Below are 24,881 nucleotides of genomic sequence, written 5' to 3' on the forward strand. Positions count from 1 at the left end.
TCTCCCCCTCTCTCCTGCCCCAAACCTATGGCCCAGGTGTAATTGTTCCATTGTTGTGCCTTGTTATTACCTTTGCCCGACATTGAATGTATTTTGTGAGATTCTTATTAGTGAGTAGTAGACAAATAAAAGCTAATCAAATTGAATTACATTTTACTTGTTCCTGTTGTTTATTCACAAGGTCAACTATTTAGAACTCCTTTTTCCTTCAAATTTAGCTTTTGTATACAACTGGGTTTCCCATCTAATGCAGAGCTACCATTAATCTTGAATGTAACCATTCACGGTGAATATTAAGATTAATAATTTAAGATTTTATGAGACTGATCTTTAATTATAAATTGATTAATTCAATTATCAATTATTACATAATTTATAATTTAATTAATCCCAATTCCACCTACAAAAGATACGAGTAGTGTATTTCCCAGTTAAACACTTGTGTCCATATAATATAGTCATATTGTTAGGTGCTAAAGATGTACATATTGTGGTGGTGAACATTTGGCAATAGAAGCACTTGCTTTAAAAAAAAAAAAAAAAAAAAAAAACACCCCTCACGACCACCAAATGAACCATAAATGTTCTTTTGTGACTAATTTTTCCAACATGCATTGCAAAATTGCATTGTTGTGATACTAAGGACTGCACCTTTAAAAGCATGATATATTTTCGTTCCCCTCTGCTGTGATGGCTATAGATATATGAAACATGTAACTTTGAAACCCAAGAAGTTTTATTTGCATTTTTGATACAGTGTAGTCTTATTTACAAAGCACATTTGATAAGTAGAAAACATCTAGAAACATCTTTGGCCTTCATTCACTGGATTAAAAACAGTGCGAGATTGATTTTTATACAAGTCCAGGCTGTGCATACTGACTTGATGAAGCGGAGTGATTGATTTCATATACAGTACTTTTATTTCATTCTCTCGGACACCACAGTTTGCTTTATATCTGTACAACCAGCTGAAGGAAGAAGTCCCATGTGTGGTGGTGCTGGAGTCCTTTTCTCTGCATCATTTATTTACAGGTATGCTAATGGTAGATTATGGAGAACCCACAGCTGGTGTTGATGAAGTGTCGTTTGTTTTACTCTGCATGTGATGTTTATCTGACGGAGGTAGCCGTCAGTAGATGAGCTGGTTTGGTGGGGATGGGGGGTTTGGTGCACGGTGAGGGGACTTTAGTGGTCGGTGTGTTAAAGTTCATCCTGAGCTGAGCCACACGGCTTCCGAAGGGAGAGCTGAGTCCTTGTTCATTTACCACTCCTGCAGAGAAAGACCGAGAGAGAATGTGTGTTAATAAAACTTAGGAAATGACATGGGTTAACCTCAACCTCAGGCTCACCCAAACATTCAATCATCTTTCCTAGTCTTGTAATGATAAGCTGTTTTTATTGGCTGTAAATCTCCTCTGTTGTAGAAAGCATTTATGACCAGAACACAGACCAGCTGAGGAGTCACTATGTACAGTTTTTCCTCCTCAGGTGCAATTCAGGATGGATAAAATACAGTGGTGCTTGAAAGTTTGTGAACCCTTTAGAATTTTCTATATTTCTGCACAAATAGGACCTAAAACATCATCAGATTTTCACACAAGTCCTAAAAGTAGATAAAGAGAACCCAGTTAAACAAATGAGACAAAAATATTATACTTGGTCATTTATTTATTGAGGAAAATGAGCCAATATTACATATCTCTGAGTGACAAAAGTATGTGAACCCCTATGATTAGCAGTTAATTTGAAGGTGAAATTAGAGTCAGGTGTTTTCAATCAATGACAATGACAATCAGGTGAGAGTGGACACCCTGTTTTATTTAAAGAACAGGGATCTATCAAAGTCTGATCTTCACAACACATGTTTGTGGAAGTGTATCATGGCAAGAACAAAGGAGATTTCTGAGGACCTCAGAAAAAAAGTGTTCTTGATGCTCATCAGTCTGGGAAAAGGTTACAAAACCATCTCGAAAGAGTTTGGACTCCACCAATCCACAGTCAGATAGATTGTGTACAAATGGAGGAAATTCAAGACCATTGTTACCCTCCCCAGGAGTGGTCGACCAATAAAGATCACTCCAAGAGCAAGGCGTGTAATAGTTGGCGAGGTCACAAAGGACCCCAGCGTAACTTCTAAGCAACTGAAGGCCTCTCTCACATTGGCTAATGTTAATGTTCATGAGTCCACCATCAGGAGAACACTGAACAACAATGGTGTGCATGGCAGGGCTGCAAGGAGAAAGCCACTGCTCTCCAAAAAGAATATTGCTGCTCATCTGCAGTTTGCTAAAGATCATGTGGACAAGCTAGAAGGCTATTGGAAAATATTTTGTGGACGGATGAGACCAACATAGAACTTTTTGGTTTAAATGAGAAGTGTTATGTTTGGAGAAAGGAAAACACTGCATTCCAGCATAAGAACCTTATCCCATCTGTCAAACATGGTGGTGGTAGTATCATGGTTTGGGCCTGTTTTGCTGCATCTGGGCCAGGACGGCTTGCCATCATTGATGGAACAATGAATTCTGAGTAATACTAGCGAACTCTAAAGGAAAATGTCAGGACATCTGTCCATGAACTGAGTCTCAAGAGAAGGTGGGTCATGCAGCAAGACAACGACACTAAGCACACAAGTCGTTCTATCAAAGAATGGTTAAAGAAGAATAAAGTTAATGTTTTGGAATGGCCAAGTCAAAGTCCTGACCTTAATCCAATTGAAATGTTGTGGAAGGACCTGAAGTGAGCAGTTCATGTGAGGAAACCCACCAACATCCCCGAGTTGAAACTGTTCTGTACAGAGGAATGGGCTAAAATTCCTCCAAGCCGGTGTGGAGGACTGATCAACAGTTACCGGAAACGTTTAGTTGCAGTTATTGCTGCACAAGGGGGTCACACCAGATACTGAAAGCAAAGGTTCACATACTTTTGCCACTCACAGATATGTAATATTGGATCATTTTCCTCAATAAATAAATGACCAAGTATAATATTTTTGTCTCATTTGTTAACTGGGCTCTCTTTATCTACTTTTAGGACTTGTGTGAAAATCTGATGGTGTTTTAGGTCATATTTATGCAGAAAAATAGAAAATTCTAAAGGATTCACAAACTTTCAAGCACAACCGTAACTGATTCTTTAAAATAAAATTTAAACACATTTGAAATGCTAATAAAATGTTCCCTATGAAGTTGGATGTATTTTTACTGGACAAGTTTAGCTGTTTAGCTCCATTTTATTGGGACTGACTGGGTTTGATGCTACAACATTAACTGATGATTCATAATTAGCATTGTCGCTAGTTAACCAACTTAACTCTCATCAGTTAGCTAACACAGCTAGCAAAAAACAACAGACTAGTTACCCAGGCTAACATTCTTACAAGAGGAATTATGAAGTTGTCATACAGTCCTTGACTATCATTATTTAAGGAGACACCGGACACCAAAAAGTAGCTTCCATCAATTTTTCATTTCTGTGCATTCCATAATTAAACAAGCAGTACCAACTAGCTGTACATTTCTTTTAATTTATTTTAATAAAATGCCAGTTTCTAGTGGTAGATGGGAGGTTAAAAAGAAAAACCAAAACAGCTAGCTTTCTTGTGCGTGTATTGCTCTCGCTTTGTCTTTCCCTTATATTAGCTATATTAGCTAACTCCGTGTGCTCAAACAGAACCCACTGGTCTGATAAAGTTTCTCCATCATAGATGAACAAGTGTTTAAAAAGCAATCCAATAAGGTAAGCTATAGTATGGAGACTAAAGAAAAGTTTCGTAATTGGTACTGGCCAAGAGTATAACAAAGGCTAAAGGGTCATTAATAAAATCTTTAAACCAAAATCAAATGGAATAGAATGGAATGATGAGGCAGACGGATGAGAATGGGATCGAGGCAAATGCTGTTCAGATTCGGAGGAGCAGCCGGATGAAGGGATGGACTGTATTTTTACCTTCTCCCTGAAGGCTTAGAGCCTAGAGTTAACTCTCGCTCCCTGTCTTTCTTTCCATTCCTCTCCTCCCCATCTGTCTGTCTCTTTTCCTCATGTGTGTCTGTCTGTCTCTTTCTCCCCCCATGTCCATGTCTCTCTCTCGCTGTGTGCATGTCTGTCTCCCCCCCATGTGTGTCTGTCTCTTGCCCCCCCCATATGTCTGGGTCTCTCTCTTGCTCTGTGCGCGTATCTGTCTCTCTCTCTTTCTCCCCCCCCAGGTCTGTCTGTGTGTCCCCCCCATGTGTCTCTCTCTCTCTCTCTCTCTCTCTCTCTCTGTGTGCACGCGCATGTGTGTCTGCCCCCCATGTCTGTCTCGCTCTCTTTGTGTGTCCCCCCATGTCTGTCTGTGTATGTCTCTCTCTCTCTCTCCCCCCATGTGTCCCCCATCTGTCTCTCTCCATGCACGTCTCTCTCTTCCCCCTTCCCCATGCCCCTCTGTGTCTCCCCCCATGTCTCTCTCTCACCCGTGTGTACGTGTGTGTTTTTCTCGCTCACTCCCCCCCCCATGTCTGTCTCTCCCCCCAATGTCTGTGTCTCTCTCTCTCTCTCCCCCCATGTCTGTCTCTCTCTCTTCCCCCCCTCCCCATGTCTGTGTCTCTGTGTGCGTGTCCGTCTGTCCCCCTCCCCATGTCTGTCTGTGTGCCCCCCACGTGCGTCTCTGTGCGCATGCACATGTGTCCCCCCCCCATGTCTGTCTATGTCTCTCTCTCTCTCTCGGTGTCCCCCCCATGTCTGTCTTTCTCTCTCCCTGTCTCTCTCTCGGTGTGTGTGTGTCTCTCTCTCTCTCATGAATGGTTCGTTTTCTCCCAGCTAACACAGTGCACCCTACAGCTCTCCTTCACCCGCTACTCTCGCTTCACTCTCTGTCTCACACACATACGTGTCTCTCTCTCTGTTTTCTGTCTCTCTCCTGGTCTCTCACTGTCTCGATCTGCATCTGCCCTTTGATCTGTACTTCCTCTTAATGTGTGTCTGTTCTCTGCAGCCGTGACCCTGCGATTGTGTTAGGCTGTCGCCATGGAGACTACAGAGCAAGTCTCTCTCCCTCTCTCCAGCTGATGTTCTCCTGCTCTAAATGAAGGTAAAATTATCCAGACTGGTCAAGTTGTAATGTGCGCAGACATGCTTTTTTATATTTTACACACACACAAAAAATAAAAGTCTGATACTGAAGTAACCTGACCAGAGTTCTTCCAGCAGTTCAGCAGACTTTACAAGTTTCTGGTTTTGTTCACTTTAATATAAAAGCAGCCTGATAATCAGTACATTCATACACACACACACACACACACACACACACACACACACACCCAAACAGAATCAAGCTTCTGCCATGGGTTTGTTTCTCATTCCCCTGACCTGAACCCCACTGAAAACCTGAAGAGGAGAGAGAGAGCACAAGAGAGGGCCGAGGACCCTGGATAACCTGGAGAGATTGTGTAAAGATGCCCTGCTCTGTATCTCCAACCTTATACAAGGTTATAGGAGAGACTCGGTGCTGTTTTACTGCTAAAGGGAGGGTGTACATAGTATCAAATGCAGGGGTGCCAATAATAACGGCACTTTTTTGATGAGGGATTTGTTCTTGTCTGAATAAATGCATTTCAATTAAAAAGTTGGATTTTCTCTCATTTTTTCAGTGCGAAGTGAAGCAACATTACCAAAAGGTGGATTTGTTTCGAACCCTTTTAAACTAATCTTTACAAGGGGTACCAGTACTTATGGAGGGCACTGTACATCCCTGAGTATTTTAATGTTGCCAATAACACTGTTGCACCATGTTATGCTGCAAAACCTTGCCATATTTATACACACACACATTCAAAATCGATACTCCCTGGTTCTTTGTATCTGTGTATAAATCAGGAGATACCAGTTTCCATGTTTCTGCGACAGTGAAATTATTAAACAGGAAACTAAAGGAATATTTTGGGAGAGCATGCACTGTGGTGTCTCCTAGGGTCACAGTCGTGGGCCGGGATCAGTTGCACAACATAGCAAACAGATGAACTCGACTACCTACTTATGTATGGAGTGTATGAGCTCTATTAAAGGAAGCACTGTCTACGGTCTTAGAGCAGGATCACACCCAGTTGAGGAAAAGGAATGCAAGATGCAGTTAGAACCTGCTCTGAGATCAGTTGTTTGGTATCTCTGAGGATTTAGGATACAGGTAGGGGAGTGCTTCTCATTCAGAACCCTGCTTTATTACATGCAATTTAGATAAATCAACCTTAATTAAAAAGAAAACCTTTTATTGATATTTAGGGTAGGTGTTATAGGTAGATTTTGAAGTACAAGAAGTAGTAGTTCTCCAACAGCAGTTTTTTTTCCCTCATTCTCATGAGAAAAAAAAAAACGTGTGCTGTTGGAGAACTACTGTACTACTTCTCATTGCTAAAAAGGATGGCTACATTTTCAGAAAATAAAGTACATTACTGTACCTTTTGGGGTACATCGGCTTGTTACTAGAGCAGTACCTTCTAAGGTACTTATTTATCTGTACCCTTTATATCCTTCTTGGGAACACATGTACCTTTTTGGCCCTAAAAAGGTACACATAGTTTGTATTTGCACTCACAAAGCTTTTCAATACTTTTTCCACTATGTGGTGTCTTGAGCTCATCTCATCTCATTATCTGTAGCCGCTTTATCCTATTCTGCAGGGTCTCAGGCAAGCTGGAGCCTATCCCAGCTGACTACGGGTGAAAGGCGGGGTACACCCTGGACAAGTCGCCAGGTCATCACAGGGCTGACACAGACAACCATTCACACTCACATTCACACCTACGGTCAATTTAGACTGTGGGGGAAACCGGAGCACCCGGAGGAAACCCATGCGGACACGGGGAGAACATGCAAACTCCACACAGAAAGGCCCTCGCCGGCCACAGGGCTCGAACCCGGACCTTCTTGCTGTGAGGCGACAGTGCTAACCACTACTCCACCATGCCGCCCCTAGATTGATCGTATGCTTTATATTTATCTTGTCTCGTTCTATGGTGTTTATGTTTGTCGGTGCAATAAAACATCAGTGATTAAGAACCTGGGCCTTGGATGTGTGACTAAGGGTGGCATATAGTTACCTTGAGGTCTAATAACGAGCCCTAGGGGGTACATTAGTATAGACTGTACCTTGGGGGACAGAAATGGACTCCTACCATAGCCCTATTTCTGATGGTGTAGTAAAATACTGATCTCTCAGATGCAGTTCCACTACATAGCCACTAGATAGCAATCGTTTCTTGATACACCAATAAAGCACCAGCTCTACACCTCAGCACAAAGGTGTTTACTTCCGTGTATGACTATTTCAAGCACATTCATAAAAGAAACCATTATTATTATTATTATTATTATTATTATTATTATATTTAATCTATTAATTTCAGTCTATTAGTCTACAAATTTTAATTGGTGATGCTATGGTGGACTAGGAAACGGTGGTATTTAGGGTAGAGGTGTGCATTTACTGTATTGGGGGGGGGGGGGGGGGGGTGATCTCATTCCTGATGGTTACTTCTATTTTGCAAAAATAGCAAACAAAATTTGATCCACATGACCATAATCAGGTTACATTACTGACTATGAATGAATAGACTCACTGCACGGTGTCTTGCGTAACGCTCGCGTGTTAACGAACAAGGCCGTTCTTTGTCCCATGAGCTTCGTATCTAACCGTCCCCTCCTGTTCCATTCAGAGTTTTTCATTTTGCACTCGTTTATTTACCTCTTTCGTGTGGCTCTTGCTCCACGGTGCTTTTCTGCAAGTCGAACTGGTTCAGTCTCACCACGACAGATGGCTCCCTGTCCATCCTGTACGATGTGGTCGTTCTCAAATTTGAAGAGTCGGCCTTTTGGTTCTTCAGCTCCTCTGTGAAGTGACTGATGTTGTGTTTCTGGAGGTCTGGAAGAGTGATGGAGTGGTTCATGTCTTCTGCTTTCTGTAAATGTAACCATATACAGGAATTAGATACATACAGAGAGAGTACAAAGATGAAATATCAAACATGTACAGTTCAAACTCATGATTAAACAAATTATTTTTATTTCGTGTCTGGCTTTGTGGTTTAGTGATTAGGATTTTGCAGAAGTGGACAGTAACAAAGTACAAGTGTACTTAAGTACACTTTTTGAGTATCTGTACTTTACTTGAGTATATTTTTTTGGGGAAACTTATGACTAACTTAACTACATTTGAAAGACAAAAATATCGTACTTTTCACTCCACTAGATTTCTATCAAGGTCCTCATTACTCGTTACTATGAAGCAGCTTTGAAAGTGGATGTTTGTTTCTTTTCTTTAACGTGATGGTTTTTTCGCAGGTGACACTGAGACAGCCAATTAGTAAATCACTAGGGTCACGTCACGTTCATAGACTGGATAAAATTAAGACCAATGATTTCTCAGCATCATTATTTAACACGATCAGTTGATGGCAGAATGGAAGGAGGCAGTTCTTCTAGGGAATGCGCACACACCCAGGCCCATACCTAGAACCCATGTTTCAGTTTTCTGAAAGGATTAAAGATTCATTTCGTTTTTAAATGTTTGCTTTAAAACGAACCACATCACGTGCTTTCAGAGCTAGCGATAACATTGCAATAGCTGTGCAGTCTGGTTAGTCAAATAACTTTCTATAGATTTTCCCGCGGGGCGGCACGGTGGTGTAGTGGTTAGCGCTGTTGCCTCACAGCAAGAAGGTCCTGGGTTCGAGCCCCGGGGCCGGCGAGGGCCTTTCTGTGTGGAGTTTGCATGTTCTCCCCGTGTCCGCGTGGGTTTCCTCCGGGTGCTCCGGTTTCCCCCACAGTCCAAAGACATGCAGGTTAGGTTAACTGGTGACTCTAAATTGACCGTAGGTGTGAATGTGAGTGTGAATGGTTGTCTGTGTCTATGTGCCAGCCCTGTGATGACCTGGCGACTTGTCCAGGGTGTACCCCGCCTTTCGCCCGTAGTCAGCTGGGATAGGCTCCAGCTTGCCTGCGACCCTGTAGAAGGATAAAGCGGCTAGAGATAATGAGATGAGATGAGATTTTCCTGCCAAGTTGCCGTAGCCTTGTCCACGGCTAACACTAACACATAGCTAGTTAACTTGGACACTGTTAGTTAGCATGTAAAAATGGAGTTGTGCTAACATGAATAACGTTAACTTATCTGAAGTCTTTTCAGAAATATGTTTTAGCATAATCTTGCCAAATAAACAAAATGTAGAAATCTTTTTCTAGTAGCGTTAGCTACCCAATATGATTTCGAGTTTGAAAAAGAGTTTGCTAGCATGTCAGGTGGCGCTTCACTGACTAGCTAGCTTAACGTTAAACCACCATGATGCACAGCATGCGTTCATTTTGTGAATTCACATTTCTGTCTTTGGTAACGGCATTAGGTTTTGTAAGCGTTGTGGCAATAATACAACAGTGCGTTGACAGAAAATGTACTTTTAATACTTAAGTATTTTTAAAAGCAAGTACTTTAACTTAAGTAAAAATTTGACTGGACAACTTATTGGAGTAACATTTAACCAGTGTGATCTGTACTTTGACTTAAGTTATAAACTTAGGTACTTTGTCCATCTCTGGGATTTTGCAATAAATTATGTCATGATGTACACTTAGTACTTCTAGAACACTGCCTCAACTTCAAATTGGATGTTAAATACATTTTCTAAATTAAATATATTTCCTTTTTCTTTCCCTCCTCAATCGTTACATTTAAAAAAAATGTTAAATGAATAAATACATCACATCACTGGTAGTATATGTTTTACATCTTGGAAAAACTTTTCACTTATAGTTACATTTTTGTCATATTGTAAACCTCTACTTTGTGCATAAACAAGACCGCGTACATAAGCATATTAAATGTCATTTCAGCCTCAGATACTTCGTCCAAAGGCTAGGATTAGATTTTGTACACGTTTCTGGACACAAGCTTCAGAATCTTGACCTCCAGCTAATATCCCTTTCATATCATACAGTCAAATAACTCTCAATATGTTTAAGAAGAAGAATACTATAAAAATCACATTAATTTAAATTGCTGTTTATCTAAAATGTTTGCTGAACATGAGAATGACAATTACTCAGAATTAAACAAACAAACAAAAGCCACAAGGCTGAAATATACAGGACGAGTCAAAGCTTTGGACACACCTTACTCTATTTTGCATTTTTTCTTTATTTTTATTCATTTGAAAAAAAAAAAAAATCTTCACGCCTTAAAGTAATGATGGATGTCGTATCTCTTTACTTACACTACCGTTCAAAAGTTTGGGGACACCCAGACAATTTTGTGTTTTCCATGAAAAGTCACACTTTTATTTCCCACCATAAGTTGCAAAATGAATAGAAAATATAGTCAAGACATTTTTCTGGCCATTTTGAGCATTTAATCGACCCCACAAATGTGATGCTCCAGAAACTCAATCTGCTCAAAGGAAGGTCAGTTTTATAGCTTCTCTAAAGAGCTAAACTGTTTTCAGCTGTGCTAACATGATTGTACAAGGGTTTTCTAATCATCCATTAGCCTTCTGAGGCAATGAGCAAACACATTGTACCATTAGAACACTGGAGTGAGAGTTGCTGGAAATGGGCCTCTATACACCTATGGAGATATTGCACCAAAAACCAGACATTTGCAGCTAGAATAGTCATTTACCACATTAGCAATGTATAGAGTGGATTTCTGATTAGTTTAAAGTGAGCTTCATTGAAAAGAACAGTGCTTTTCTTTCAAAAATAAGCACATTTCAAAGTGACCCTAAACTTTTGAATGGTAGTGTACTTGGGCGGTTCTTAACATAATATGGATTACTACAGTTGTGGAATAGGGCTATTTACTGTACTGTTATTTATTATTTACTGTTCACACATTAAGAAGGCAAGAAGCTCATCCACTAATTACTTTTTGACGAGGCACCTGTTAATTGAAAAGCATTCCAGGTGACGACCTCATGAAGTTCATTCATCTCATTATCTCTAGCCGCTTTATCCTGTTCTACAGGGTCGCAGGCAAGCTGGAGCCTATCCCAGCTGACTACGAGCGAAAGATGGGGTACACCCTGGACAAGTCGCCAGGTCATCACAGGGCTGACACATAGACACAGACAACCATTCACACTCACATTCACACCTACGGTCAATTTAGAGTCACCAGTTAACCTAACCTGCATGTCTTTGGACTGTGGGGGAAACCGGAGCACCCGGAGGAAACCCACGTGGACACGGGGAGAACATGCAAACTCTACACAGAAAGGCCCTCGCCGGCCATGGGGCTCGAACCCGGACCTTCTTGCTGTGAGGCGACAGCGTTAACCACTACACCACCGTGCCGCCCCCTCATGAAGCTGGTTAAGATAATCCCGATAGTGTGCAAAGCGTCATCAAGGTAAACGCTGGATACTTTGAAGAATCTAAAATATGAAACCTAATTTGTTTTTGTTTACCCCATATGTTCTTTCATAGTTTTGAGGTCTTCAGTTTTGTGCTACAATGTAGAAAAACCTATGAATATGAATGAATAGGGGTGTACAAACTTTTGACTGGTACTGTAGAGGAAGTTGAATTAAACTACACCGAACTGGTGTACTGTACTTGCACATGACTCATACTCACGTTGAGCAGTAGCTGAATCCCAGACTTACTGCCGTCCTGCTGGATGACTCGGTTGTCCAAGCTGCTCTGGAGACGTCCAATAGTCGGCGTTCTGTTCAGAGAAGAACACGGCTGTGAGAGATCATCACCGCCCAAACTTCAAAAGGAACAAAATCTCATTTACACCATTCTCCTCCTCCCACAGATGTGTTTGATCAACCAGGACCTGACTAGTGTGTCCTCCTTTAGTTAGTCTGTAGCTACAGTACAGAATGTGGTTAAAGTGAGGAAGTCTCTCCCACCAAAAATTTTTTCTGTAAACATCTGCTTCAAATCCAATTCTTCAGACACGCTGATATGATTTAGGAGCCAAAGTTGCTGAAACATTACAGGACAGCCATCTTGGACAAGTAATAAATCTCTGTCTGTCTGTCTCTCTCTCTCCCCCCCCCATACGGTATGTGTCTCTCTCTCTCTCTCCCCCTCTGTATGTGCTTCTCTCTCTCTCTCCCCCCCCGTGTGTGTGTCTCTGTTTGTCTCTCTCGCTGTGTGTGTGTCTCTCTCTCTCTCTCCCCCATCTCTCACTGTCTCACTTGCTCTGCCTCCCTCTCTCGCACTCTCCATCTGTCTCTCACTGTCTTACTCCCTCTCTCATCATCTTGCGCTCTCTCCCTCTCTTTCGGTGTGTCGATCTGTCTCTCCCTGTCTCACTCAGTCTCCCTTTCTCTGTGTGTGTGTGTCTGTCTGTCTGTCTCTGTCTTGCTCTCTCTGTCCGTATCTCACCGTCTCGCTCGCTGTGTCTCTCTCTCTCTCTGTCCCTCAATCTCCATCTGTCTCTCTCACACTCTGTCCATTTCTCTCACCCTCCATCTGTCCATCTTTCTCTGTCTGTCCGTCCATCTCTCTCGCCGTCTGTCTGTCCATCCGTCCATCCCTCCCCCCCCGGTCTGGCATCATTCCCTCCTCTAGGCCATGCTGCCCAAGTTTAATGTCAGAATTTTATTAGAAAAGTCATAGATAATAAGCGGATAAGAACACATTTCTACTTTAAGCATACGGTACATTTGTAAAATAGTCAAAAGACAAAATGGTTTTTAAAACAGAAGTTTTCAAACAAATAAAAGTCAGCAGCAGCATTAGGCATTAATAATTTTATTTTGGCTCTTTTTTAATGACATTTGATGTATTATAATGGCCTGCTATTTTAAACCGAGACAGTTTTGCACTTTAGAGCTTTATTTAGCACTTAAGGGATTTGTCCAGCAAACACCTTTATGAAAACATTGGAATAAAACCATACTATTTTTATGTATATTATTCATCTTCTGTTGAATAATGATCCTTTGGACACAGTGTGTGCTGTTTTGATTTTAAAATTACTTCATTATATTTAATTAAGTAAAACTTACGCAACATCATTTGAAGCAATGATGTGAACATTTGAACTTTTTTTTTGTTAAACATAAAAGACATACTTGCTACCACTATAAGTTCTTAGCTACAACACAAAAGAAGCACAGATAACATTTTTCCTTCCAACCACCACCACCTCGTTCTTTCTCCACAATTAGCTGGAATAAAACCAGTCCTTCAACCATTCAGATTCATGAACCTCTGAATTACATGCCATCCACATGAACAATGGGATGAAACTTACAGGACTAAAATAACCTCCTCATCATCACTATTGTACACTTGTTATAATGAGAGGTGTAGCCTGATGTTTTCCGGACCTCTGTTTTACCTCCCGAGGGACTCCGTACCTGTTAGTGGTGCTGAAGTTGTTCTCATTTTTTCCCCTGAGGTCAGACAGGAGGAGTTTGGACGATTTGAACTCATCTGTCTCACCAATAACACACACATGCACGTCTCCATCTCGTCCCAGCAGCCAACTCACTTTCTTAAAAGTGGCTGAAAAAAAAGGGAGAGATATAATTAAAAAAAAGGACCCATCATACCTTAGTATATCAGATACACACCTTTACACCACACCTCATTGTCACCCATGTGATTAATCTGATGTCTTGTGTTTGTTTAATGTGTGTTGTGTACATGTTAGGTGGTAGCTAATTAAAAGAAATATGATAAGAAGGGAGCGACATAGTGGTGTAGTGGTTAGCGCTGTCGCCTCACAGCAAGAAGGTCCGGATTTGAGCCCTGTGGCCGGCGAGGGCCTTTCTGTGTGGAGTTTGCATGTTCTCCCCGTGGGTTTCCTCCGGGTGCTCCGGTTTCCCCCACAGTCCAAAGACATGCAGGTTAGGTTAACTGGTGACTCTAAATTGACTGTAGGTGTGAATGTGAGTGTGAATGGTTGTCTGTGTCTATGTGTCAGCCCTGTGATGACCTGGCGACTTGTCCAGGGTGTACCCCGCCTTTCGCCCGTAGTCAGCTGGGATAGGCTCCAGCTTGCCTGCGACCCTGTAGAACAGGATAAAGCGGCTACAGATAATGAGATGAGATGAGATGATAAGAAGGAAGGGAAAAAAGAAAAAAGTAAAAGCACAGAGTCACCACCAGAGGGCAGTGTGACACAAACGAATATCTTCTCTGAAATCTGCCAACTTGAATTTGTATTCCAGGTACATTTCTTTCTGATAGTCACAACCATTTGTGACAAACACAAACACATATTTACTTATTTAAAAACAAACAAACAAACAAACAAACAAACAAAAACTACAGGCACCACCTGCATTGGTCCAATAGTTTTAACACCCCTCCTCTATTGTACATGTTTGTGATCCTCTTTACAATCCTTTCCAAGTCGATCGATCAATCACCAATCTACTTTTAACTTGTATTCAACTGATCAGTGAGTACTGCAGTATAAAATGAGGAGGAAACACCCCAAACATGCCCAGTTTTAGAGATGGCCAGCATATTGGGTACAGCCATCTTGCATCAACTTATCCTTGAGGATATGTAGCGGGGCAAATCCTGGCCTGAAATCATACAAAGTGCTGGGACTGGAGACTCCAAAGGGCCCCTCAGAGTAAAATCATCATCATAACAGCATAGTTTTAAACTATATTGGTACTGCATGGACTTGGGTAAGTATGGATTCATTTACATATAAGAGGTCTTCATATTTGGAGTCTTTCTTATTAGTTTATTAACATTATCCAAAACAAAGTTTGGCTCTTACAATGCTAAAAATATTGATAACTAAAATAAATACAGAATATGACGATTTACAAAATCATGGAAACCCTATATTTCATTGAAAACAGTACAAAGACAACATATCAAATGTTGAAACTGAGAAATTTCATTGTTTTTTGAAAAATATATGCTCACTTTGACATTGATGTCAGCAACACATTTCAAAAAAGTTGGGACAGGGGCAGCAAAAGACTGAAAAAGTTGTGTAATAATAAAAAAACAATAATAATTTGGTTAATTGGCAACAGGTCAGTAACATGATTGGGGAAGAACATCCCAGAGAGGCTGAATCTCTCAGAAGTAAAGACGGGGATGGGTTCACCACTCAGTGAAAAACTGCATGGGCAAAAAGTGCAACAATTTAAGAATAACATTCCTCAGTGTAAAATTGCAAAGAATTTGGGGATCACATCATCTATGGTCCATATCATAAAAAGATTCAGAGAATCTGGAGAAATCTCTGTAGACAAGAGACAAGGCAGAAAACTGACATTGGATGCCTGTGATCTTCAGGCCCTCAGGAGACACTGCATTAAAAGCAGACACATGCCTGCATTGGAAATCACTGCATGGGGTCAGGAATGCTTGAGGAAACCATCGTCTGTGAAAACAGTTTATTACTGCATCCACAAATGCAAGTTAAAACCAGATATAAACAATATCCAGAAACACTGTCAACCTCCCTTGACCTGAGCTCTTTTAAGATGGACTGAGGCAAAGTGGAAAATTGTCTCGAGGTCTGATGAATCAAAAGTAGAAATTCTATTTAGAAATCATGGACACCACATCCTCCAGGCTGAAGAGGAGAGGGACCATCCAGCTTGTTATCAGTGCACAGTTCAAAAGCCAGCATCTGTGATGGTATGAGGGTGCATTAGTGCACATGACATGGGTAGCTTGTACATCTGGGAAGGCATCATTAATGCTGAATGATATATACACGTTTCAGGAGCAATATGCTGCCATCCAGACAAAATCTTTTTCAGGGAAGGCCTTCCTTCTTTCAGCAAGACAATGCCAAACTGCTTTCTGCACATATTAAAACCGCATGACTCCATAGTAAAAGAGTCAAGGTGCTAAACTGGCCTGCCTGCAATCCAGACCTGTCTCCCATTTAAAACATTTGGCACATTATGAAGTGCAAAATACAACAAAGGAGACCCCGAACTGTTGAGCAACTGAAATTGTATATCAGGCAAGAATGGGACAACATTTCTCTTTCAAAACTACAGCATTTGGTCTCCTCAGTTCCCAAACGTTTACAGAGTGTTGTTAAAAGTAGAGGTGATGCAACACAGTGGTAAACATGCCCCTGTCCCAACTTTTTTAAAGCGTGTTGCTGACATCAAATTCAAAATGAGCATATATTTTTCAAAAACCAAAATTTCTCAGCTTCAACATTTGCCGTTATCTTTTTACTATTTTCAATGAAATATAGGGTTTCGATGATTTGCAAATTATTGCATTCTGTTTTTCTTTACAGTTTACACAGCAAGCCAACTTTTTTGGAATTGTGTGTGTGTGTGTGTGTGTGTGTGTGTAATATTTATTTATTAATATATTACACACATTAACCGGATATGAGTAATTGTGCGCTCTGATTGGCTACTCTACTACTAGGATATCAGCTCACATACCATGAGTAGAGAAAAACAAAATGGCAGAGTGTGTTGCTGAACCAACCAAGGATGAAGAAGTAAAAAAACTACTCAAAACACCCCCCATAAAAAAAAAAGTATTTGATGCGAACAACGCATCTTATTTTTCAAGAATTATCACATTTTTCACAAATTGCTCCTGTTATTTTGCCGATTTGTTTACATTCTAAGTGGAAATTATTTTGTCGGACGTTTTGTATAAAGTTTTTATTTATCGAATTTGCAAAAATAAAAATGTTCCGTTTCTCAAAATCCAGTGAATGTGGATAGAATAAAACTGTTATTCCACTCAATCTCGTCGTATGTGGCTTACAGCTGCTATCACATACAGATACTCAAAAAAAAAAAAAACCATGCAGTGGCAAAAAATCTAATGATAATTATAATTAACAGCATGTCTTGAGGGGCGGCACAGTGGTGTAGTGGTTAGCGCTGTCGCCTCACAGCAAGAAGGTCCTGGGTTCGAGCCCCGGGGCCGGCAAGGGCCTTTCTGTGTGGAGTTTGCATGTTCTCCCCGTGTCCGCGTGGGTTTCCTCCGGTTTCCCCCCACAGTCCAAAGACATGCAGGTTAGGTTAACTGGTGACTCTAAATTGACCGTAGGTGTGAATGTGAATGGTTGTCTGTGTCTATGTGTCAGCCCTGTGATGACCTGGCGACTTGTCCAGGGTGTACCCCGCCTCTCGCCCGTAGTCAGCTGGGATAGGCTCTAGCTTGCCTGCGACCCTGTAGAAGGATAAAGCGGCTAGAGATAATGAGATGAGATGAGCATGTCTTGATTTAAAACAGAGAGACTCATGAGAGTGATTTTCGGCAGGAGGGGTTTAGCAACACCACTCTGAGCAGGTATTCTATATTCCTGTACATTTCCACTGTGGAACAGCGAGTCAGTCAGTCATTCAGCTCAACTACAGACCTCATCGCTCAGGTTTCATATTCAGAGCATACCTTCACTTCTGATTTGTGAAGGTGGAAATTAAGCGTCCTTCTTCAAAATGCACACAAATTCAAGCACTCCTTCACCCACACCTTTATTTATATTTACAGCCACGCCTATCGATCATGTTCTATTCTCCATAATCAATATTACTACAGTCCTGGAATATTTAAAACCTCTGCTGACGGTAAGGTGAACTGGAACTGTAATAACACCGACAAGCATTCATCTTTACCCAACCGACCCCACTGCTTTTAATCAAACTACATGTACTTTTTCCCTCTTAAGGGACAACAAAATGTATACGGAGATGAAACTAGGGGTGGAGCCTGTTTCTGGGCGAGAAAAAAAGTAAACGGAAGGCAAAACAAGAAACTAGGCAGCTCTATTATACCAAAAAGTCACAGGTACATTTCAAATTATTGGTATAATAGGTCTAGAGGTCCGTATCCGTATGGTGAAATACCGTGACCGAGGTCTTGAAAGTACTGAGCGAGGCCCTCTGGGCCGAGGTCAGTATTCAAGGCCGAGGTCACGGTATTTCACCATACGGACCGGCCTTAAGCTGGCAAATAATATATTTATTTTTTTCTTTACCAAATTTTAACAGAAAATGAGAGCGCCCGAAAGGGAAAACCGAGCTGAGCCGCTATTTTGAATCCTCATTCACGGCTGTAATGCAAATTGCTTCCTCCTCGGTATACAAGTGCACTTCCATGGCAGGGGAAAAAAAAATACATTTTGCCACCTATGTAGTCCCCTATTTATACAAAATTGAGTCATTCAGGATTCAGACACGTTTTTGCTCGGTGTTAGCAACAGTTACAGGTTTTTAGCTTTCTCCTGAAATGTTTTATTTCTTCTTCCTCAGGGTAGTAAAACTCGCTTTCGCTGTGAACACTGTCATTATCGCTATCCATGCTGTAAAATTAATGCTATTCTCCTGAGAAATGCTGGGAAAAATGTATAAGATTTTTGATAATCTTATAAATCTTATTTTAAAAAAAAAATGTTGACAAAAAAATGCTACCATGTTTTTTGTTGTTGTGAACAAGCAAGTCGCCAGAGGTCCGTATCGTAGGATATGGACCCGCTCATCAGCCAATCAGAGCACAGGATTTGATGGAAACCGGACCGCGAAAAAAATAATTAAGTTTATTTTCTGAGAACGGTCACTAAACTGCAGACTTAACAGATGTTGCTTTTTTTTTTTTTAAATAATGGAGTATCATATATCTGCAGAATTTTTAACGTTAAACCACTTAATGTTGCTTTTAGTTATTTAATTTTACTGTCTTTTTTTGACGATACACTCTACAGATGTTGAATGTTTGAATACATGATGTAGCCAAAACATATCACTCTATACATATGTGAAGATGAAACTAAAATCAACCAACATCTCAGGTTTGCATTAAGGTACCTTTAAATTCTGAGTATTATAGGTTTAGAGGCACTTAAAATTTACACATGGCACCTTTAATGTGATTTTCCATTGTTTAATGTTGGTTATTTACAGATTTGTGACCCTGCATGAATTAAAAAAAAATTACCCAAACTGTATTTTATTCCTCCATCTGTGTATGTAAAAGGATAACAATGAAAATTCAACTTAACTTTAACACACAGGGTGGTGAAGGAAGCCTGGAAGTGTATGTAATCTACACGTTTCTTTTCAATAATGCTCAGGTTATCCTTCTCCATTTGCCAGCGTGACATAAACGCATCATATTGCGCACAAAGTAACATCAGTGTCTGAACATACGTCACGTGATTAATGATCATGTCCATGGTCGTGTTTACATAACAATGCTCTAAAGGGTAAGGTAACTTCACAACATCAGGGCCATTATGGAGCTTAACAAAGCATAAAACAAAAGCAGCGTTCCACGATACAAGGCCAGGTTTAGAGAGGGATGGGCAGTGAGCGCTCGGTCACGTCAGGGGAGAATTCTTGCAAGCTGGAGATAAGACGATAAGTATTTCTGTTACGACAGAAACCTGGTTCTCCAGGTGACATGGCCATACCGAGAAGAGAGAGTGATGAATAGATAGATGGATGGGGTGGGGATAAGAATACATGCCATTAATTCTCATAACTATTGTTCAGCATCAAATATTCCATCTCAACAGCATACTAGTCATGCAAATGCAAGAGAACATGGACCTGCAAACAATTTTTCAAAACAAGTCTTTAGATGCAAGAAATTCATCGAGGCAGAAAGCACACGCAAAATATGTGCCATGGAAACAAATCAGCAAAGTTAAAAACAAACATCTGCTGGAAACGGTGCCATAAATACAGGTGTGTAGGATTTCAAACACAAACCAGCTTGCTTCATTCTGAATGCACACCAATGATTGGGTACATCTGCCATGTAGTTACACTCACTGGACATTTAATCAAGTACATCTACCAAATGGGATAAGTACAGGAGCCAGTATGGCCCTTTTGGATTGGGGAGAGTCAGTCAATTCAGGTACGAAGAGGACATCTGTATCAAGTACCAGTCTATAATCAGAGCCCTGATGTTGGTATTGAATTTAAAAAAAAAAAAAAAAAAAAAAGGGCCACTCCTACTTCAGTGTGTACTATAATGGTTGGTTTAACTGGCAAAACAGCCAATGAGTATCTACAAGTTAGATTCACCAAATACACTAGCAACTCTGTGGATAGATGTATTAAAAAATAAATAAATAAATTTATATATCTCATCTCATTATCTCTAGCCGCTTTATCCTGGTCTACAGGGTCGCAGGCAAGCTGGAGCCTATCCCAGCTGACTACGGGCGAAAGGCGGGGTACACCCTGGACAAGTCGCCAGGTCATCACAGGGCTGACACATACACAGACAACCATTCACACCTACGGTCAATTTAGAGTCACCAGTTAACCTAACCTGCATGTTTTTGGACTGTGGGGGAAACCGGAGCACCCGGAGGAAACCCACGCGGACACAGGGAGAACATGCAAACTCCACACAGAAAGGCCCTTGCCGGCCACGGGGCTCGAACCCGGACCTTCTTGCTGTGAGGCGACAGCGCTAACCACTACACCACCATGCCGCCATGTGGCTACTGCTTATAAATAAAATAGTTTTCTGATCCCATGTCCATACAGTAAATATCACATATATACATGTTATCAATGATACTCGCCTCATCTCTTGCAAGCATCACCAAGCTGTGAGCAGCATCAGGGCTTGGAGTATTTTGGTTACCAATTTTGCTAACTGTGTTTTGTTCAAAATGCAGCGCTGTGAACTAGATCTATTTTCAAATTAGTAAGAAAGCACTTGTTCATGAATTGTCTTAGAAGCATTATTTAGTACTAATGAGCACATTTTGTTTCACAAGTGTAGTGTAAAGACTAAAAAAATAAAATATATGAGGACTACAGTTGACTTGCTAACTTTAGGATTGCAGTTGTCATGAACAGTTTTGCACTCAAGTTTCCATCAATGAAGAGCTTATAACATCAACGAAACTGACTTCATGTTAAAACTGTTAATATTATAGTCAGGCTGTCTGTTGTTGCCCAAATGAGGATGGGTTCCCTTTTGAGTCTGGTTCCTCTCGAGGTTTCTTCCTCATGTCGTCTGAGGGAGTTTTTCCTTGCCACCGTCGCCACAGGCTTGCTCATTGGGGATAGATTAGGGATAAAATTAGCTCATGTTTTAAGTCGTTCAAATTCTGTAAAGCTGCTTTGCGACAATGTTTATTGTTAAAAGCGCTATACAAATAAATTTGACTTGACTTAAAATTAAAAAGTGAATAGCAGAAGTTTGATATCGGCTTTTCAATATAAATACATCTGCCAAAAAGCTCAAAACAACCCTTACCAAACCTTTCATTTGCCCTTTCAGAAGGACCAAACAAAAGCTGTGATAATCAAAAGGTAAATTTTCTTAAAATAAACACCACTTACTTGATTTCGAAATCAGTAGCCTTGGTCAACCACGAGGCGAATTTCATTTAGCTTTTTATCTGCCAATTATCTTCCAATGCTACAAAGTTATAACGAGGTTTCTCTTATTTAGTTTCTGATTGGTTCCAAAGTTTATCAAGAAGTAGAACAGGTAATCGAACTTGATCAGGATAAGTGCTGATTGGTTACAAAGTTTCGCTATTACACTCATTCTTACAACACAATAACAGTGGCTTCACCACTTGTTCTTGTGTACCTATGATAACGCAAGATCAACTGTTCGTATCGCGAGATCATGATTCGCCGTTCTGGTGATTGTAATGCTTATGCATATATGCAGTGTGCCATTGTTACACTCATTCTTACAACACGATGACATAGTGGCTACTGCCTCACTTTGCTACTATGAGGCAGTAGCCACAAAAAAAAAAAAAAAGCACTACACAGCATCTAGAAAGGTCAGGAAGATTATATTTTTCATTCCATTTCATTATCTCCATCAATTTTGTTGGAGGGGGTTAAGTTTTTGCCTCAGTTTGTTTGTCTGTTCCCAATCTAACTCAAAAAAAAAAAAAATTATGAATGGATTTTGATGAAATTTGGTGGAAAGGTGGAACATGGGTCAAGGAACAATTCATTAGATTTTGATGCAAATCTGAATACGTATGTGGATCTAGATTTTTTTTTTGCCTTTTCCCAACACAACTCAAAGTAGTGAACAGATTTGGATGAAGTTTGGTGGAAAGATGAGGCACGGGCCAAGGAACAATTGATTACATTTTGATGCAAATCCGAATATGCATGTGGATACCGGAACCAGATATGTATGCGGATCCAGGGATTTGTTTGGCTGTTCCCAAAGCAACTCAAAAAGTAGTGAATGGATTTGGATGAAATTTGCTGTCCGGCTTTAGTATTATCCTAGCTTCAAGTGATTTTATTTTGATCTTGATTATGTGTGGATTGGTGGAGGTATACACACACTACTGAATGCCCTTTTAGTTTATTAGTTATAATGTTGTGACGCATCCTCGAGATAAGTTCTGACTGCGATGGTAAATAAAATCTCCAAATGCCATTCACTTCTCTGTAAATTACTCACTTTTTCATAGTAATATAAACCTGATTTGAATACCATCATAACATACAAGTCATGCTAATTTTGACAGGAGCCATGGCCAAATGGTTAGCGAAACAGCTTTGGGACCAAAAGGTTGCTAGTTCAATTCCCTATACCAGCAGGACTAGCTCAAGTGCCCTTGAGCAAGGTGCCTAACCCCCAACTACTCTGGCAAGAGTGGTGGTGTACCTTGTGTCTGATTAGCCAAAGAAAAACTGATGCTGTGATTATCAGTTTGGGCAAGAACCTGGCCATAACTAACACGCTAACTTACAGTTTAATAAAAACAATCATTTCAATTTGCTCATTTTCTTCTTTTTTGATGTTGCTTGCTTGCACATTTTCCTTTCTAAGTTTTTTTTTTTTGCCTGCAATTTGGGTTGAATTATTATATATATTTTTTGGAGTGTACATGGGTCAAATTGCTACGCGCATGCCCACTGTTACACTTAGGCAATTTGTAAACACACAAGTAGTGCCCGTGAAGGGCAGGTCTGCTGTACTTTTGGATAATAAGGGCACGTGCACACGTATGCTGTTGATTGGGTCAGTGAGTCTAAACACACAGAACTCGTTTATGTGCTTGAGCAGCTGTTAATGTATTTCACCCTGAGGCATAAAGACAAAGGTACATAACATCCAGGCAGAGAGACGGAGACCATCGACTAGGTAATCTTTCTTACACTTAAGCAGAAAAGAGATCGTCCAGATTTCTCTCATAACACAAAACAGCAAAAAGTGTTCAGTTTTCTTGTTCAAAATTTACGATGTATTCATGGAGAATGTTGTTCTATTTGGATTTGTAGGTCTAAGGGGTAGTTTGGGCTTTGTGGAATAGGACAGGTGCAAACTCCAGTTTGTGTGACTGTGTACATAAGTCGTGACCCAAAAGAAACACCAACAGTGTGTTCAACCAGGTCAGATTTCATACCTGATGCTGAGTAAGTGACAGCTCAGACCACGGATGTGGAGCTGACGCATAGTCTGAACTAAGAAAAGCATGTTTTACAGACAGACTCTGACTAATAACAACAACAATAATTAAAAAAAAAAAAAGACAGAGATAAAGGGCACTATATTCAGCAACACACCCAATGACGTGAAGCGTGAGCTCAACAAAACTATACAGAGGAAGCGCCTCAACCCAAGCTTTGTCCAGTAGAAAAAAGGCACAAACCACAGGATTATATAAGAAACACAAAAAATCTGTTTGTTGTGACACTTTTAGACCACAAGTCAATAAATATACTTGATTCTATAGACAGGAACAGTCAACAGTTTTCGTATACAAAATCAGCAGGGCAGAGAATGTGGACGTGCCAGATTCCTTCCATTATACACATCTAACATGGGACATGTTTCCTTCCTGGAGAACCATGTCCCCAAAGTCCCTCAAGATATTCTGCAAGCGAGATGCTTCACATTTCATCGTGCTCCCTTCATGTCCTCCAAGCTAAATGCTCACAGTACTGTCTTGTTCGAGAGAAATACAGTATTAGAACATTTTAAACCTCTAAGCTGCACCAGGTGTCAAAAACTATTTACGTATCTACGCTTGGCATGCAAACAGACCGAGTGCCGGAGTGTGACAGAGTTACGAATAGCTCGAATGGAATTCGAAAGGAGTTCAGTTACCGTATAAAGACCAAAGATAACATGCAATTACGGGGAAAACATTTACCCAAGTAAAAACTTTACCAAAGAGGTTTAGTATTGTCTAATTAAAATCACTTGCTGGATTGTTAAATTTAAAAAAAAAAGTCACGTGCAATTTCAGGGCATGAAAAAAAAAAAAAAAAAAACTGTTTTCAAAATGTGTGAAAAACATGCATGTGAGAATCCAAAAGCTTTTTCAAAGTATACCTAAATGTTGATGGCATTGTAATTGATATTTCGAATGTTTTTGCTGTTGTATTTACACACATTATATGATCACTTCTTTGACTTGAGATAATGAAGGAATGTCTATGAAATCTCATCTCATCTCATCATCTCTAGCCGCTTTATCCTTCTACAGGGTCGCAGGCAAGCTGGAGCCTATCCCAGCTGACTACGGGCGAAAGGCGGGGTACACCCTGGACAAGTCGCCAGGTCATCACAGGGCTGACACATAGACACAGACAACCATTCACACTCACAGTCAATTTAGAGTCACCAGTTAACCTAACCTGCATGTCTTTGGACTGTGGGGGAAACCGGAGCACCCGGAGGAAACCCACGCGGACACGGGGAGAACATGCAAACTCCGCACAGAAAGGCCCTCGCCGGCCACGGGGCTCGAACCCGGACCTTCTTGCTGTGAGGCGACAGCGCTAACCACTACACCACCGTGCCACCCTTCTATGAAATCTAACACACTAAATATTTTGTCCTAACCGTATACAAAACCCCAAGCACTCAGCCATATCTATCTATCTATACTAATAAAGAAATGCTGTCTGTATGGACGCACATACTCCATACTTTGCACATGGATTGGTGACACCCCAGAGGGGCCC

General features: G+C 40.7%; 1 protein-coding gene across 2 annotated transcripts in view; it reads right to left on the reverse strand.

Annotated features, from left to right (window-relative positions):
• Nucleotides 1-714: 714 nt before the first annotated feature.
• zgc:92242 (uncharacterized protein LOC436899 homolog) overlaps nt 715-24,881 on the reverse strand; it is a 31,053-nt gene continuing 6,886 nt past the window's right edge. For both annotated transcript variants that reach the window (XM_060915279.1, XM_060915278.1), the window contains exons 3-6: nt 13,344-13,491; nt 11,602-11,692; nt 7,721-7,934; nt 715-1,273 (exon numbers count right to left, since the gene is read on the reverse strand). In XM_060915279.1, the coding sequence (XP_060771262.1) occupies nt 1,113-1,273; nt 7,721-7,934; nt 11,602-11,692; nt 13,344-13,491 (614 nt within the window). In that variant the 3' untranslated portion in view covers nt 715-1,112. The remainder of the gene's footprint in view (nt 1,274-7,720; nt 7,935-11,601; nt 11,693-13,343; nt 13,492-24,881) is intronic.

Source organism: Neoarius graeffei, chromosome 2 (genome assembly GCF_027579695.1).
Source record: "Neoarius graeffei isolate fNeoGra1 chromosome 2, fNeoGra1.pri, whole genome shotgun sequence".
Lineage (NCBI taxonomy): Eukaryota > Metazoa > Chordata > Actinopteri > Siluriformes > Ariidae > Neoarius > Neoarius graeffei.